The sequence below is a fragment of the Octopus bimaculoides genome, chromosome 3 (assembly GCF_001194135.2).
Source record: "Octopus bimaculoides isolate UCB-OBI-ISO-001 chromosome 3, ASM119413v2, whole genome shotgun sequence".
Classification (NCBI taxonomy): Eukaryota; Metazoa; Mollusca; class Cephalopoda; order Octopoda; family Octopodidae; genus Octopus; species Octopus bimaculoides.
Genome location: NC_068983.1, coordinates 118,067,763 through 118,085,994, shown reverse-complemented (window position 1 = coordinate 118,085,994; position 18,232 = coordinate 118,067,763). Strand labels below are relative to the sequence as shown.

Here is an 18,232-nt window from a genome sequence, read left to right as displayed (position 1 = left end):
TATATATATATATATATATCACAGCTGCATCCTTATTACATGAGAAATGCCATTGCCGAGAAGACTTACTGAAATGATTCCTGATTGTTGCCATGTGATGCCCTTATATGACTTTTAAGCCCAGCCAAGCTTTTACACATTTTATTACATACTAGACAACTGTGCTGGCTGGCAGGAGAAACGCGTGCCACCATATGCACTCTCTTAACATGTCTTTTTAGACCTCCAGCTGAGAGGCACACCCTTCCACATTTTACACATGTTCTGTTGTGAATTTTAATAGCCACATCATTGTTTATCATGGGTCGATTTCTGTGAGAATTTTGATGACTCACCAGACCTGCACGACTCAAAAACCTCTGCTCACAAACCAGACACATAAAAAGCAACACTCTCTCACTTTCCACAGGTTCCCGCCTTCTAAGCCCCCTCCTAATTTTCTCATACTTCACTATCTCCCTCTCAAACCTTGAACAACCATCATGCACTATCTTCCTCCATCCATCACGGTCTTCTACCTCCCCCTCTCAATTACCAGCTGCAATTCCTGTCTGTATTAGAGCATTTTTTAAGGCAATACTTAAATCTTAGTTTAGGCTTATGTTCTGGTCTCCTGCCATCTTCCAGCTCACCATACAATAGCTGCTTGGGCAGTCGCTCATCACTCATCCTTACCAAATGTCCCCCCACCTCAAACATCTTTGCAAAATCATTGACTCTATACTTCTACTGCCACTCCTCTCAAGCACCGCCACATTACTAATGGCCATTTTCCAGTTTATCCCCAAAATTTCTCTCAGACAGTATCGATGAAATCGTTCCAATTGCCTTACCTGCCTACGGTAACCAACCCATGCCTCACTTCCATATAGCAAAGATGGGAGGACGCATGTGTCATATATCTTAACTTTAATTTGTGAAGATATATTATATTGTTTCCACAGACGCCTATCAGGCCTACCAAAAGCACTACTAGCCTTGCTGATTCTGTATGAAATTTCATCATCAAGACTAGCAGTGCTCAAGATACTTTCTAAATAAATAAATTTAGGTGCAGTCTCCAACCTTTAACCATTCACAGTTATAAAAGGTTCCACATGCATCTTGGAGGGAGCAGGATGGTACATTATAACAGCTTTGTTTAGATTGATTGTTAGACCCAATACTGCACATGCTGCAGAAATCGCATTTACTATGTGCTGCATATCCTTCTGAGAATGTGCCAACAGGTCACAATAATCTGCAAACAGAAACTCAACAAGGTGGGAATGCAGAACTTTCGTTTTGACACAGTGTTTTGAGATTGAACAGTTTTCCTGTTGTCTTATATCTTATATAGACCCTTTTAGGGCAATCTTTAAAAGCTATTGCGAAATATATAGCAAACAGTGTAGGAACAGGAATACCACCGTGCTCTACACCATTTTCTACAGAAATTGGATCTAATAAAGTGCCTCTAACATTAACTCTCATTTCCATCTTGTCATGAAATTGTCTTAGCATTCTAACAAATTTTTCAGGGCATCCTAGCTTTTTTAGGATCTCCCAAAGTGCAATTCTATTGATAGAATCAAACACTTTTGTGAGATCAATGAAAACCTGCTATAAGTCCATATCCTGTTGGATGCACTTCTCTTGCAACTATCTAACTGAAAATATTATATCCATAGTACTCCTACTATCACTAAACCCACATTGCGATTCTGGTAGAACCTCGTCAACAATGTGCAGAAGCAATCTATCCAGCATTACCCTACAGAAGACCTTTCCAGTAACAGCTAACAGACAGATGCTGCGATAATTATCACATACATCCTTTCCACCTTTAGATTTATATAATATCTCCATAGTTGCATCACGCCAATCCGGAGGAACCTTTTCACTTTGCCAAACCTTCTGAATCACATCCGTCAACATTGCACAAAGATGATCACCACCATATTTATATATCTCTGCACCTAGTCCATCCATACCAGGGGCCTTTCCATTGTTCAAATTCCTGATTGCTGCTTTTATTTCAGCCAGGTTTGGAACTTCTGCTATAAGATGTTTTATTGGTCTCTCGGGTATATTATCAAGAAAAGTGAGATCAACCTCAGTGGGTCTACTGAGCAATTCATCAAAATGTTCTTTCCATCTCTCAACAATATCTTTAGGATTTGTTAATAATTCTGTGCCATCCTTGCTCCGAAGTAGCGCAACCGTTGATGAAACTGGTCCATAAACTTTTTCAAGAGAGAGTAAAAAAGTTTGGAATTGTTAGCATTTGAAGCTTCTTGGATTTCATCGCATCTATCACTCCACCAATTTTTCCTGTATCATCCGTAGCTTCCTCTGCACTGTTGCTTTTACTGCCTTGAAATATGTATCCACTGTCCTGTTCGTTGATATATATATATATCACAGCACTCCGTCGGTCACGACGACGAGGGCTCCAGTTGATCCGATCAACAGAACAGACTGCTCGTGAAATTAACGTGCAAGTGGCTGAGCACTCCACAAACACGTGTACCCTTAACGTAGTTCTCGGGGAAATTCAGCGTGACACAGAGTGTGACAAGGCTGGCCCTTTGAAATACAGGTACAGCAGAAACAGGAAGAGTGAGAGAAATTTGTGGTAAAAGAATACAGCAGGGTTCGCCACCACCTCTTGCCGGAGCCTCGTGGAAACTTTCGAGCGTTTTCGCTCAATGAACACTCACAACGCCCGGTCTGGGAATCGAAACCGCGATCCTATGATTGCGAGTCTGCTGCCCTAACCACTGGGCCATACACACACACACACACACACACACACATGAGAGTAGCTTCCTTGTATTTCATAAACTTTCCCTTCTTTAATATATCCATTTGATTACTAAACTTTATCTTGTAAACACTTTCAGCTAAGGGGGTTACAGCCAGCAACATAAACTAATACTACTATAAGTGACACAGACTTATAATTAAAATAACGGAATGTGGAGTAGTTTTAATGATTTAAAGATGGAAGGGCAATATCCATGACCTGTGCGCAGGGCCTCTGACACTTGATGGCAAAAAAAAAAGAGGGAGAAAAAACTGCTCAACTAGGTATCAAGTTATTATCTGACCGTGATCAGGTGTTGATGTTAAATGAGCGATACATTCAGTGTACCATTAAGAAACATGTGCAGTCTATACGACATGCTTCAACAAAATTTTCGTTACGAGGCATAGATCGACCCAAACCTATGGCAGAAGACATCAACACAAAATGCCTTGCGGTGAGACTGAACATGGAACCGTGTAATCTTATTGATCACGCGATCAAGCTAGCTCACTGTAGTATAATAAAATGTAATAAAGTGTCAACAAGATGATAATTATCTTGAAATTCTCCTTATTTCTTACTTATTGGAGCATTTAATGTTTATACATCTAAGACAGTACATGGTCAAATGGAAAGGGTAGCGGACAACAATCGGAAAGGTCTTTGAATCATTCCTTATCGGAATTGCGCTGTGTTTGTGACCAGAATGTTTAACACTGAAACGAGCCTGCCTACTAAAATGTGAATGAATACTACTGGATATAAACAACCCGCTGTTCTTAGTGCCAAAACCTAATACTTAACAAATGCTGTGTCGAGTTCAACTCTCGTGAGCTTGGAGAAGAGAACAGAAAACAACTCACTATTGATAGAACTCAATATTCATAGAATCATTCTATGAATATTGGTCCTTCAGTGGTACCCTACAACCAACAAGGTCACGGGACTTTGATGACGACGATGAGGTAACTTTTCGTGACATATCCTCATAAGCAGCAGTTTTATGTTGATAGCTGATATTGGTTTTATGTTAGCATTGTCAGACTGTGTTGAAATCCATCATACTTTCCTAACTGGAAGTTTAGGTTTAGGTTTACACGAGAAGCTTCCGATATGATTAGGTAATTACTAAATTCCATTTTTAGAAAATACTACGTAATTTGCTTCACAGGTTATAAATGTCTAGTATAGATCTCGCAACAGTACAGTGTATCGATAACATATTACAAGATACTAGAGTAAATATTCTAATGCATTATTTCAGACTTCATAATTCTTATAAGTTAGAAACTGTTTATTCTGTGTTTGTTTTAATAATAATAATTTAGCTTTAGTCGCACGGAACTTGTGAGTTTCAATTCTTACAAAGAAACAAGCCATATTCTTATCAAGACATAAACTATCAATTTGTATATAATCAAAAGCCATCCTGTCGGAAGCCTCTTTTGATGTTTTATTCTTCTCATTGAGTATTCAGTAAATCTTCTTTTTGAGAACTATCAATGTATATCTGCTAGAGGCAGTTGTAGACGGCTTTTAATATGAAAGCTGTCATATGCTGAAAGCAACTCAAATTAACTGTTTAGATCTTTTCTAATGGTGTTCTATCAACGACTAGGTTATTATTACATTCATCTTTTTTGGAAAAAAAGAATGTAACTTATTTCACAAAATTTATCGAATATATGATAGTTCGGTAAGTTCATTTGTTGTAAAGAGAGTAAATTCTTATGTTTCGGTTCTTGCTTTTAATACGAGAGTGAAAGAAAAGAGAGAAATAGTGATATTGCCTCTTGCCCAAGCGATGACACTACTTGTTTCAAAGCTTTTCACTTTTCCACACGAGGACAAGACCCACTCAAAAACTTAAATTTTACACACTTCACGATCGGCAAACTAATCAAACCAGAACACACGGCCTCCCCAGGTAAGTATAACATTTGAGGAAGGAGAACCATTATACTGCAATATATTTTTTTGAGTTTATTTTAAGTCTAACTTACATATTTAAGGTAATTACAATGATACATAAAACAGAAATTTGAAGTTTCGAAAAAAAAAAAAGTTACCCTGGGTTACTTAGTCCGAAACAGTATTTTTTTCTTTTTTTATTTTACATTTCGTTAGAATTTATCTGAATAATATTTCATAAAATGTGTTTGTCACCCACCACTGCTTGACAACCGATGTTGGTGTATTTTGCGGTCTAATATTTTGAAAATGCAGCCTTGTCAGATACAGTTAGTTTCAATAAGGACTCTGCTTAAGTACTGAGCTGACCTAAATACTCTTGAGGTAAATAATTGTAACCAACACATACCTTTACTAGTTTCCTCGGATTGCGAACTTCACTTTATCGCATACAGTTTGATATTTAAGAATCAATTTTAAATATGGTTGGAAAGTTAATGTTAGATAGAAAGTATGAAGTACTTGTATTCAAGAAATTATTAGCAATTCTTGTAAATTGTTAGATAGAGCTACTTCAATATTGACAGTTATTAGAAAAATAGCTTGAATTAGGATTTACTTTTTATGTGTCTATAAATGACACTTAAAATAATAAAAGGCAAGAATGTCTTAGAAAACAAAACAATGAAAGTTAATGTACATACCGCAATCAGCAAGTTGAAGAAGATAATAAAGCGCTTCAGCAAGTAATGGACTCTGTCGTGCATTTTCAGTTTGTTTAACAATCTATCAATAACTTGTGCTGTTCATTGATACCTAAGTCACCCTCTTGATCAATTAGTATCGATGAATAGAAACTGAAAATGTGAATAAAATCCCAAAGTAAGTATTGTCAGGATTTTGTATAAAACAAAATAAGAAAGCAAAAATATCTTTAAAAAAAAGACGATAAAACAACTAACCCTTACTCCACAAAATACGTCAGAATAGTTTTGGATGATTCTCACTATTTCATCGTCTTTATTTTTTACACCATGTTTTTTTTTGTTTACAAATTTTTAAAGTATACTGTGATAGATGTAAAGGTTTTCAATTGAAAGGAAGGCAAATTATATATACTTACATATGTATAATGTGTGCGCGTGTATTTATATATCAAACGTGTATATATATATATATATATATATATATATATATATATATATATATATATATATATATATATATATATATATATATGTAATGTGAAGAAAGAAAAGACCTAGTAATTTAATCAGCAAACATGACTCCGATTAGAGACGGATTTAAAAGACAATTGTACATGATTAAAACTATATATAAATACACAGACATTAAAAAAGATCTATTAGTAAATAGATATATTAAAAATACATATGCGTAAGGTAATAGATTTTAAAGAATCTTCCGATGTAGACATAAAAACGTTAAAATATGCGTGTATAGATAAAAATGTTGGAGAAAGTCTGAAGTAGTGATGGAAACGAACTAAAAGATACGATGAAGAGCGAAGTTAAAATTCGGAATAGTTAAAATTAGTTAAAGTAAGGTACCAACGGTCGTTTCTGGGGGTTCATTGCGGGAAAAAAATAAAGCGATATAATACCCATTACTTGGCAATTCCTCCTTCTTCAGTGTAACGAGTATTCGTCATTCGTTATTTTCAACATGGAAAACTCGTTACTCTGAAGGAGGTGGAATTGCCAAATAATGGGTATTACATCCATTTATTTTTTTCACCGCAGAAACGACTGTTGGTACCCTACTTTAATTTTAATTATTCTGAACTTTAACTTCGCTCCTCATCGTATCTTTTAGTTCGTTTCCATCACCACTTCAGACTTTCTCCAATATTTTTACCTGTACACGCATGTTTTAACGTTTTTATGTCTACATCTGGAGATTCTTTAAAATCTATTACTTTACGCACATATTTTTAATATATTTATTTAAAATGTCTGTGTATTTATATATTTTTAATCTATCATGTACAACTCTCCTTCAAATCCGTTTCTAATCGGAGTAATTGTTTGCGGATTGAATTACCAGGTCTTTTGTTTCTTCTAAGTCCAAACCTCTATATTGTGAGAGAATTTCTAATAAATCTTCTTTCTTAAAACAATTATATATATATATAATGCATCTATCTATCTATCTATCTATCTATCTATCTATCTATCTATCTATATGAATACGTCATTATATACATATATTTGTGTATGTGTGTAGACACACACACACACACACACACATCACTGAAACACAGCCAGATAATACTGTAATTGAAATATAGTGTAGAAAACAGAAACACAAAAGATGCATTTAATAATGTGAGTAATCAAAAATGTTTTAGTAATAATTGATATCGATTTCTTTTGGACTTAAAAGGATAATCTTCGTTACATTTTAAGAGTTTTGAGTAGAAATAGCATTGTGATGACCATTCTTTTCCAAAGTAAATGTGTGGTGTTGGTGAAATATAATGGCTTCGAATGAAGGCTGAAAGTACGTTACGGTCTCAGTTGGCAGAGGTTTTGCCTTTTGCTCAATGCCACGATTCCCTGCAATTATTTCCAGATGCGCAGGCGTAGATGTGTAGTAAGAAGTTTGCTTTTCAACCATATGGTTCTGGGTTCAGTCCCACTGCGTGTTACTTTGGGTTAGTATCTTCTACTATAGCCTCGGGGACCGACCACAGCCTTGTGAGTGAGTTTGGTAGACAGAAACTGAAAGAAAATCGTCGTATATATATGTGCGCGTGGCTTTGCGTCTGTGTTTGTTCCCCACAACCGCTTAACAACCGGTGTAGATGTGTTTACGTTCGGCAAAAGAGATCGACAGAGTAAGTACCAGGCTTAAAAAAAGAAAGTACTGGGAGCGATTCCTTCAACTAAAATTCCTTAAGGCGGTGCCCCAATATGGCTGCAGTCTAATGATTGAAACAAGTAAAAAATATTTCCTTATATCACGTAACTTCAGACGTGGTTAAGAGGTTTGCTTAGAAATTTGATGTTTTCAGTTTCAGTTTCAATACGGGCCGAGCCGACAAATGCTTTGTGAATAATTACGGGAGATTGAAACTTTGCGAAAGCACATCAGGTGAGCACGTGCGTGTGTGCGTGCGCATGTATATATGTATGTATGTATGTATGTATGTATGTATGTATGTATGTATGTATGTATGTATGTATGTGTGAGTGAATGAATAAATGAATGAAACTGATCTTTCTTGTCGTAGAAGGGAAATGAAGGTTTCGCAATTTCTTGCTGAATAATCTGCACAAATGATTTGATTATAGTGATCAAATATGTGAGAGAAAGAAAAGGCTCATCATGATTAGTTTCATTTAGGTCTTCTTGATCAGGGCTGACCTGGGGTGCAACAATCACTTTTTCCAGAACCTTTGGTTCCAAAGCTCTTTTTTCCGGATTACTCATTTTTTTTTCTGAACCAGGGACGGTTATCACCATGTTAAACAAATATCAATATATTTACTTAAATAAAGGCGGCAGGCTGATTAAAGCATTAGCACGCCGGGAAAAATGCTTGGTGACATTTCGTCCGTCATTACATTTGGAGTTCAAATTCCATCGAGATCGACTATGCTTTTCATCTTTTCGGTGTCGATAAAATAAGTACCCGTTGAATATTGGGGTCGATGTAATCGACTTACCCTTGAAATTACTGGCCTCGTGCCAAAATCTGAAACCAATGTATTTACTTAAATAATTAAATGAAATGCATTTACCTGTACGTTAGTATAAACGATAGAAGTTTATAAATACTATACTGTGAAACAGGCCCACACAGTTAAATAATCAGGCGGCCTCAGGAATTTCAAATGCCTGCTCGTAAATTAGTGTGAATTATTAGAGATTCCGGAGCACCAGTGTCCCCCAAAGTCCCTAAAAGTCGATGTTGTACTTGTATATTAGTTTCGTTTCGCCTGGCACAAAATTTTCGGTTCACGGAGGGAATAAGCATGAAATTGTGATATTCAAACTGACCTCAGACCATTAATAGCGAACCTTTTTCAAGCAGGAGTCAGGACATCTTAATGTTAGGCTCTCTACCAAATTATCGTTAGCTATACAGTTCTTGTCAACAAATAATGATCTAATTATGTAATATAGATGCAAAAACTATAGTAATTAAACACTCCAATAATTTATAAACGTTATCATCCAACATTATATCGTCTCGTTGATTTATGACATCAAAATAAAGATTTTTCAGAATATTAAAAAGAAAATAATAAGTATGTAAATAAATGTTGCAATGTAATTATCTTCCAGGTCAATTATCTTTTTTCGATATTTTTCTTCTAGAAGTTATCTTAAACCAAACGGTTATTATGGTTATATTAGAACCAAATCGAATTTCGAGCGCAAGTTAATTGAGTGTTTTTTTTCCACTTATTTTATCGCTAAAATTAGCTTCTGTCAGATTGTATCTGAATTAAGAAGTTAATTAATACCACCTATCTCCCTCACTTCAGAATTTAAACTTTATTTCTCATTCATAGTACACCAATTCCCGCATTAAGCACCTTGCGTAATCCATCCTCAAAACTGTTTCCCTCTAGAACAAACATGAGCAACCTGCCTTAAGAAGTGGGCCGCATAAGACATGACTCATCACCAAGTGGGTTACACTACTAAGAAAGATTGAAGAAAATGTTTCGTTATGCGTGCCACTTAGAAAGTCTTGCGGGCCGCATTTTGTCCGTGAGTGCTCTAGAACTCCCTTAAAGTCCCAATTAGCAGATATTTAAGCTGAATATTGAACTGCTTCGATCTCACCTGTCTGAAAGATCCTGATAAAGGCATGGGTATTACCACACTTTCCCTGATTAAAAACACCCTCTCATTTTATCCCCAATCACCACTCTAAACCTTTCACCCAAACTTTTCTTTTCTTCTCAATAAATGCATTTCTAAGAAACATCCTTCAACCCTTATAATTAGACTTAAACATTCAAACTAAACATTATTTATACCAATTCCATTTATGCCTAAATTTCTGAAATGTGTTATGTTGAAGATGATAATTTTTTCGACTGCTAAGCTCATCTCCAGAATCCTTTTCATGATATTTACATTGTTTCGCTCATTTCAGTCTCATTTCAGAGACCTTTACTTTTAAATGAATGGTTGTGATGTTTTCTTCTCACTCAGATGTGACTTTGTCATTCAAAACTGTACAACTAGTCATCGAAGAGAAGTGGATAACAATGGTACTTCCTCCTTTTGTTTCGAAATAAAGGTTCCTAGTTCAAATCCAGCCAGGGACAATATATGTACATTGGCACGTAACCAAAAATAAATACTCTCTAACTGTCTGAGCTCGGACAGATCGAAACAAAATACCAATGTAAATATAAGTAGTTATAAATCAGGTAAGTTTAATTTCAATTAGTCATACATATTCCATAAGACAGAATTGAAGAAAGAACTAAAGATCTTTTCCATCCTTTTCAGATAATCAATGAAAACTATAGGAAAATTCGATAAACTCAATTGATATGAAGAATCTAAAACTTAATGTTTCGGACCTTGTCCTTCGTCTGAAAGTGAGCAAGAGAGAATGGTGTTGTCACTTTAGCAAGTTAATTGGCAAATAAAACTATAATTCTAATGCTTCATCGATGCCCTAGAATGTAAAACTCTCATCAGTTCTGAGAGGGTACTGAAAATCAGGACTTAGTTTTGATTCCTTGGTTGAAGTGGGTGAAAACTATATATACAGTTCTTTGGATAGGATAACAGACCATCTCAGATAAAATTTTCAAAAGCTCTGCTACCTATGTCTTTCACTTTTGAATTAATGTACGTAAGACGAAGTTTCCTGTCCAGAACACAGCAGAGTGTCTTTAGCGGATTAGAACTATTAACTCATGAATTCATAATCCAACATAATATTTATCTTCTTACAAAGGGAGTTATTCAGAATCGTTACATTCTTGATTAGAATTTTCTGGTTGCATCAAAACTTTGGTCATTAAAAGAGTAAGCATTGTTATCAAGTGTACTTATAGATTTTGTTTATTGAATTAGGCGTCTATAGCCTTGATTAGCTTTTCATCACATCTCTAAAATTCACATCGTCTGAAAACAGAACGTAATTGTTAGAAACAAAGATTATAATTTCAGTTGCCATCACAAATGGAAATGGAAATTCTCCATCGTTGAGTAAATCATGTATATTTACTCAATTTCACAAGAGGCTATAAAAATAATTCCTAAATTCTGATTGGTGTTAGATTTTTGTATCTGATTCGAGAATTAAGATAATTAGGTATGTTAGAAAACTATTGACTTCTTTTGGTGACCCTGAAGGGCACTAGCATGGATAGCAAAGTCTGTCTCCTTGGTAACGTACATAAAACTGCTACAATGTCATTAAATATTAAATAAATCACTGAATGCAGATGACTAGTCATTAGTAAATATACTACACGAACGCGCGTGCGCACGCACAAAACACGCTTCTGATAGAATTCTCTTTTCTGTAATGTAGTATTTGAACGGTGACAGAGCTCCGAATAAATAGCAAGGCTGATACGCTCTCTAATCGGCGCTTCTCAAGAGGATAGATGTTGAGTACAGAATTGTCCTTAGTATATGACTAGTTTTACAGCGAATCAAAGATGGAACAAATAACTGCAAAGTCGCTTGAGCTACGAGGTTATAATATTTCGATTTTCCGATCATATCTCAAGAAATCAGGAGTTTATTGAGATTCATTGTTTGATTTAGAGTAGAGTGAATTTGACAAAGTTTATATTAATGAAGAGACAACCTTCGATTACATCGACATAAAAGAAGAGGATTAATATTGGTCATTAATAAGATAAACGCGAATTCAGCAACGGCTCCTGCTGGTTTTTCCAGTTATTCTCAAAGACATGGAAGAAAGCTCAAACACGACCACTGCAGGTACTTTTCCCGAGTTTCCTCGCATGTGACAAATTTTCCAGGACTTTAAAAGAAGGTAATCATGTGTCCTTTCCACACAAGAAAGAACTGCCTTACACAGCTATCACAGCATTATGAACCGTTCAAATGTGGATGTGATGCATCTTGACTTTGCCAAGGCCTTCGACAAAGTCGATTGTAGGATGATATATCACAACCTGAGTGGCCCTGGTATCATTGGAAAACTAGGGCAGTGGCAGCACAACTTTTTAAAAGATAGGAGTGTGATAATCGCAGTCTATGGTACTCTCTCCGAAGAGACATCAATTTTCAGCGTAGTCCCTCAGTGAACTATACTGGGGCCATTACCTTTTGTGGTGGCTCTCTAAAGCATGCCTCACTCATACTGTCAGTCACTCTTACCAGCTATGCTTATGTTCTAAAAGTATCACAAACAGTCAAGGACCCTGGTGATACCTCAATACAACAGAAAAACCTGAAAGCAATATACAAGAATGGATAAAAAAACAACAACATGCAGTTCAATGTCACCAAATTTCAAGCACTCTGCTATGGAGCCACGAACAGATTGTAATCAGAATATGAAAGAGCCGAGCGTATTGCAGTCCTGGAGTTAGAGTCGGTGCGTGACTTAGGAATCCACACGAATGGCGATGCGTCATTCCGTGTGTATAATACTAAGATAGCAACAATCTGCAGGTGATCGGCTGGCTGGCTTAATTCTAAGGTCATTCAGAACGTGGAAAATAGAAACCATCTTGCTCCTATGGAGAGAACATTCGTTCGCAGTCGTCCGGACTACTGCTACCAATTATGGTCGCCACAAAGCGTCAAACTAACAACTCAAGTCGGGGCAATCCGTTTAAGATTACCTCGGTGCAACAGATGAGCTCCTAGGAAAGGCTAAAGAACGAAAACTCTTCTCTCTAGAGAGGAGATGCGAAGAATATGCAGTGGTATTTAAATGCAAGAGCCTGGAAAGTCTAGCACCCAACTTTGGGATTCAAAGCTATAGAAATCACTAGGTGTCACTCCATTGTACAAAATATCCTAACCCCTTCAGCCAGGGTCACACATTTTTGATACCTTACCAAAAGGCCTTAGAAATCTACGAAGGGCAGATGCGGATGTGTTCAAAGAAGAAATAGTCAAATTTTTACCCGAGATACTGTTTGAACCAGCATCGCAGAAACAAACAAAGAAGAGCAGTTTTGTTCATCTCGCTACTTCACCAAAACCGATTTCTGAGACAGGATCAAGAAATGAGTCTAAAATAAACAAGCATTAACGCGAATCGGAGTGCCCTAGCATGATGAAAGCTTTTGGCTGAAACCAATAAAAGAATAAAAGATTATTTTACAGAGTATGCTTATATAGAAATTCGCCAAATAGTTCTGAATAACCAGGTCGAGAGAGAAATGGAAATTCGCCAAATAGTTCTGAATAACCAGGTCGAGAGAGAAATGGAAAACCAGCTGAAGAGTGCTGCGATGCATAGTTCATTACTAGTGCTGTCTCACGTTGCAAGCATTCTTTCTTTTTTCACTTTTGACGTCAGGAATGCAGTGACCTAATACTACAACAGTTGGAAGCTTGTAACCGTAGGAGCTATTGTTCACAAAGTGTGATATAAAATAAATATAATAAAATAAATAGTCAGGAAAAAGTATCAAACCTTACGTTTCTCATAACTTCACAAAATCGCTACAGGTTACCAAATTTCAGATATTATTTTGGTGATAACAGCTCTCAAAGCTGTAGCAATATATTAGAATACAATATTGCGTTAACGTGTTGTGAAGCCATGATATCTTATTAAAAAAGTATTTATATATAAACACGAATATCTCATTAATGTTATAGCAATATATCAACTTATGATATTCCTTCGACTCTGGAGATATAAATCAAAAACTAGATATCGCACCAATAATATAGCTGTACATCGATTCTTGATATTCTTAGCAAACCAGTACTATATATAATCTCGATACTTGTACGATTCTATGGCCAAAGATCATAATTCTCCCCAAATGGTGTACGCTGTTAACTTTGTAATACAAACGGCAAAGAAAAACCGAGTGGTTATCAGCAGTAACAACTCTTTAAAGTGATATGCAAGTGATAAGTTTGCCAGCCTGAGGTCAAAGCTGAGCAGGGTTAAAAAAACAAAGGACATAAAATTATTGCAGTATAAACTTTAGGGTAGAGTCCTATCAATCGGCTCAGTTCACCAAGTCATTTGTATCGGATGCAAAATGTGGTTACAACTACGGACAGAATTCGATGGCTGTGCTTTTGTTATGTATTTTTATTCATCTTTTATCATCCTTCACATGATGACTAAATGTGACGCCTACTTGAGTTAGGCCGCGTTATGCTACGTGTTTCGTTAGGAAAATAATTCGATGACTCCTGTTCCTTTTCCTGGTATGTTTAGACGTTTGCTTCAGTGTTAAAAGCTCTGCTTTTTTTTGTTACACATTTTAATAATTCTGCTTAATGCTAATACCCACTCCTCATGCAGTAAGCTGGACCATGAGGGAGAAAGGCTTTTGTCGGTCAATAAACTCCCGGATTAATTAATACCAGCATCAGGTGAAACCTGTCAAGTTACACAGCAAAAATAACTGGAATCATTGGTTAACGAATTTGAAAATCGATCTTTAATTACAGCGAATGGAGATGATGCAAGAGCTTAATTAACGACAAGCTGTGATTGTTTAACCACAAGCTTGAGTACACTTATGAAAGGCATTCAAGTCATGAATCTTCTTTGTCTTTGCTCTTCGGGATTTGTGAATTCCAGACAATATTATCGAATGTATTGTTTCTTAACCCGCCGGTGGTGCGGTGGGGTATCTCATACTCCACGTGATGTTTATATCTTACATCTGGCAGCATTGATAGTGCTATCCATCCATGTAATTTCTTGCACACTCCAATGAGTTAATCCACAAATCCACTCAGTTACGTGCTGTGTGATGAGAAGTGTACACACGTGTTATTTATGTCTGGGGTTGTGCATACCCCACCATACCATTCACTGTACTATTTATTGACAGGTACATTTTTGCTTCCTTTTCTTTATTATTGTTTATTTTACTCATTATTTTTATATCTGAAAGACCGATTATTTCTCGCATAAAATTATATATTATTGTCAACTGACCAACAATTTTTTTTTGTTGGGAGATCTAGTTTGTTTCATTCACAAAATCAGCCCCCTTTAATTTTGTTCAGATTGTTTTCAAATTTGGTGTATCGATGCAGTTCTGAATGGTAATTACGCTCAACTAATTACTTTATCTCGTAAATTAAGAATCTGATGTTATTTGGAATTAAAGTTTGGAAAATTTGGGTAATTTTAGCCAATCAACAGACAGCGAGGCAGTAACAGCTAGTTACCATGACAACCGCACGTGGTGATTCTTCACACTACGAGATTCACTTCACCCGCACGTTTTGTTTGTGTATATCACTGGTTTTGTTTTTTTTGTAATTTTTCTGAAAAATTTATATTTATCAATTAGAATTTTATTGTAGATATTTTTCGTCCATCGTCTTAGTATTTTACATTTTTTCATATATTTTTGATATATATTTTACATATATTTCGTGAAGTTTTTCTATGGCGCAGTTCCAATCCCATTCATCTAGAGGTCATGTTCCTGTACAAGAAGCCTGTTTGACCAGCAGAAGTCGAATGCCACTCAAGAAGAAGATTGTTGATTGGTACCAGTTTCTTGGGAAATAAAAGCAGAAAGGAGAGAATAGCGGAATTATCAAGAGAAGTGACACAACTATGGAGAGATAAACTGAATTTTTCAATAATTTCCAAGCTTTAAAATGTGCTTCATTTGTATGACAAATGCATCAAGAAAGTAAAATTTGAGCCATTAGAAGAACTATTCAATATCACCACAGTCCGCGGTGAATGGCTCAATGCTGATGACTAAAACGCTGTACTCAATCCAACTCAAAAGCAAGGGCAAAGTGGGTTATTTGAGAAGCAAAGCTGAAATCAAGCACACTATCCATCCTTGATACTGACGGTGACTCTGAAGAAGAAGATATTGATGAGGACAATTATGGTGAAGATGACAGAGTTGATCAAAATGATAGTGATAGTGATGACACATTCCTCCGTGTGCATGCACAACAAATCTGCAATTGGTACGAGACTTGTAACTGGAACAAACGTCTCTACCAACAAAGCTGCGAAAATCTGCAAACAATTGTCAGAGGAGGACACTGATATCCCAGCTCCTAGTCAGCAAGGCATTTACAATGCACTGTTCAAGGAAGCTGGTGAAATGAAGAAACACTAGATCGATACACTACGCAATCAGAAATGGAGCCTGCATTTCGATGGTAAACATATTGATAGAAATGAATATAAAGCTGTTGTCATCAAGAATGAAACAAGTGAAATCAAGCTGGCTGCTCTGAATTGTGTGATGGCATGGCTGAGACCATTGCAGAAGGATTGAAAAGCCTTGGACGAATTTCACCAGTGGGGCGCAATCTCAATGATTATTGCTGATACGACGAGTGTGAAAACAGAACGAAAGAGTGGCGTAGTGGTTAAATTGCAGAGAATGCTCTTGAGCAAAGGCTACGACAAGTCACAATTCGTGAGTTGCCAACACCATGTCTTGGACAGAATCCTGCACATTGTTATAGATGAGGAGCTAGCAGGCGCAAGCAATTCACCCAATATTGAATATTTTCTTGTCAAAGAACTTATGACAAGTTGTGAAGAACTCCAAAGATCCTTCCAGAATGGAACTCATGTCATTAAAGATCAAGTTGGTTGGACAGACATGAAGTTTCAGTTCCACTTAACATGTGCTTTCAGGTTCTTCCATGAAAAGGGAGAAATACCTTTTATCAAGTTTCAGAAAATTCCGACCATCGGTAATGCCAGATGGAATTCGCGAGCAATCTTAGTCCTACCTGCATTTTTCCTCATGCCACATGTGAGAGATCACAGATGGTCTGCCAGTTCAACTTATATGGGCAGACCATTAGTTCAGTGACCAAGTGTATAGAGCTGAAGATTATGCAGAGCTATCGTAAGCCTTACCACCCTGCAAAACTGCTTTGACATGCTTGACAAATCACTGGAAACAAAAGTCCTCAAAACTAAACATCGGCAGAAGCAATCAATACTGTGAGCGAAAGCCAGCCAGCCATTGCGTTTCATTCTCTCTATTAGACTTGTCGCAAAATGACTATTGACTAATTTGACTTTATATGATTCACCTTTTTATTGTTCTGGAATGCAGAATACAATTCTTTTAACAGTTATGGATTAAACGTTTTGGATCTTTTTCTCTTTTTCGCTTATTATCCTGCTAGGGTTCTTTTTTGGAAATCCACCAAATGCAACCAAGTATGAAAATTTCAATATTATCATGGGTGAACTTTTTTGATCAAATACAAAAACAAAAACAAAATAAAACATTAATTTTCATTGTTCTCTAGCTAAAGCTCATCAGAATATGATACAGGACGATGGAGTTACAAAAAAGTTGTATCCCTAATGTACACTGCACGGCGAGATTCTGTGAGCAGGTTTTGGATAGGTGTTCTGCTTGCTACGGGCAGATAATCATAAGCACAGCAGAGCACCAACCCTCCTGATCCATTGTCATCTCCTCTGTAAGGTTCAGCAACTTGAGGTCAGCTTTCACAACCTAATCCCATACTGCTTGGCAAAGATCTCTAATAGCATTTACTAAGACATTTGAAGATGATGCAATACTACTATTTTGTGCATCGTCTTTATGAAACAAACAATTAGTATTGCATCATCTTTGAAGGAATGAGGAAACATTGCATCATAATTCAACAAGTATAAAACAATGACAGCTTGACAACTATTCATTTGCCTTTTAGTTTATAGTTCTAATCCTTCCATGAAATATCAAAGCATCAAAACCTCAGCCTTGAAGAGATTTCACAATTGTTATCCAACTTACATAAAGAATGGGAAAAAATTATTTGTGATGAATCTTCTTTTCCTGAAGATGATAATGAAAGTGATCTTGTCAGTATTATTTATTCAGAATCAGATATGATGACAACAATGCTGATCTAAAGGATTCTTCAAACCCTTCAATGATGAATGTGAAGTATTATTCGAAGGATAAGTCTGAAACTGAATGGACACAAGAACACAATTGAAAGGACACAAGAAGAACTCCATCCTACAATGTCTTATATCAACAACCTGGACCTTCCCATTTTGCAAGTTGATCTTGTGATTCAGCTTTTTCATCATTTATATTGTTCATGAAGCCAAATCTCCATCAGAGGATGGAGCACGTCTGTGAGTAACTTAATAGTTTAATCTGTCAGGTGGCCAAATCATTGGGAGTAAAACAAGATTAAATAAAAACTGTATGGAACTCACCCTGCCAAATGAAGTACAACTAATTTAAAGAGCCAGCCTAATCTCACACCAAATATGTAGCCAATAAAGAGGAATGAAGAAACCTACAACCCACAGTGACCCACAGCTCCCTGTCAATAGAATTATTCATCTGATATTTAGTTTAATTTTGT

General features: G+C 36.3%; 1 protein-coding gene across 3 annotated transcripts in view; it reads right to left on the bottom strand.

Annotated features, from left to right (window-relative positions):
• LOC106879221 (tetraspanin-18) overlaps positions 1 to 18,232 on the bottom strand; it is a 135,685-nt gene that overhangs the window by 59,362 nt on the left and 58,091 nt on the right. For all 3 annotated transcript variants that reach the window (XM_014928700.2, XM_014928701.2, XM_014928699.2), the window contains exon 2: positions 5,407 to 5,559. In XM_014928700.2, the coding sequence (XP_014784186.1) occupies positions 5,407 to 5,469 (63 nt within the window). In that variant the 5' untranslated portion in view covers positions 5,470 to 5,559. The remainder of the gene's footprint in view (positions 1 to 5,406; positions 5,560 to 18,232) is intronic.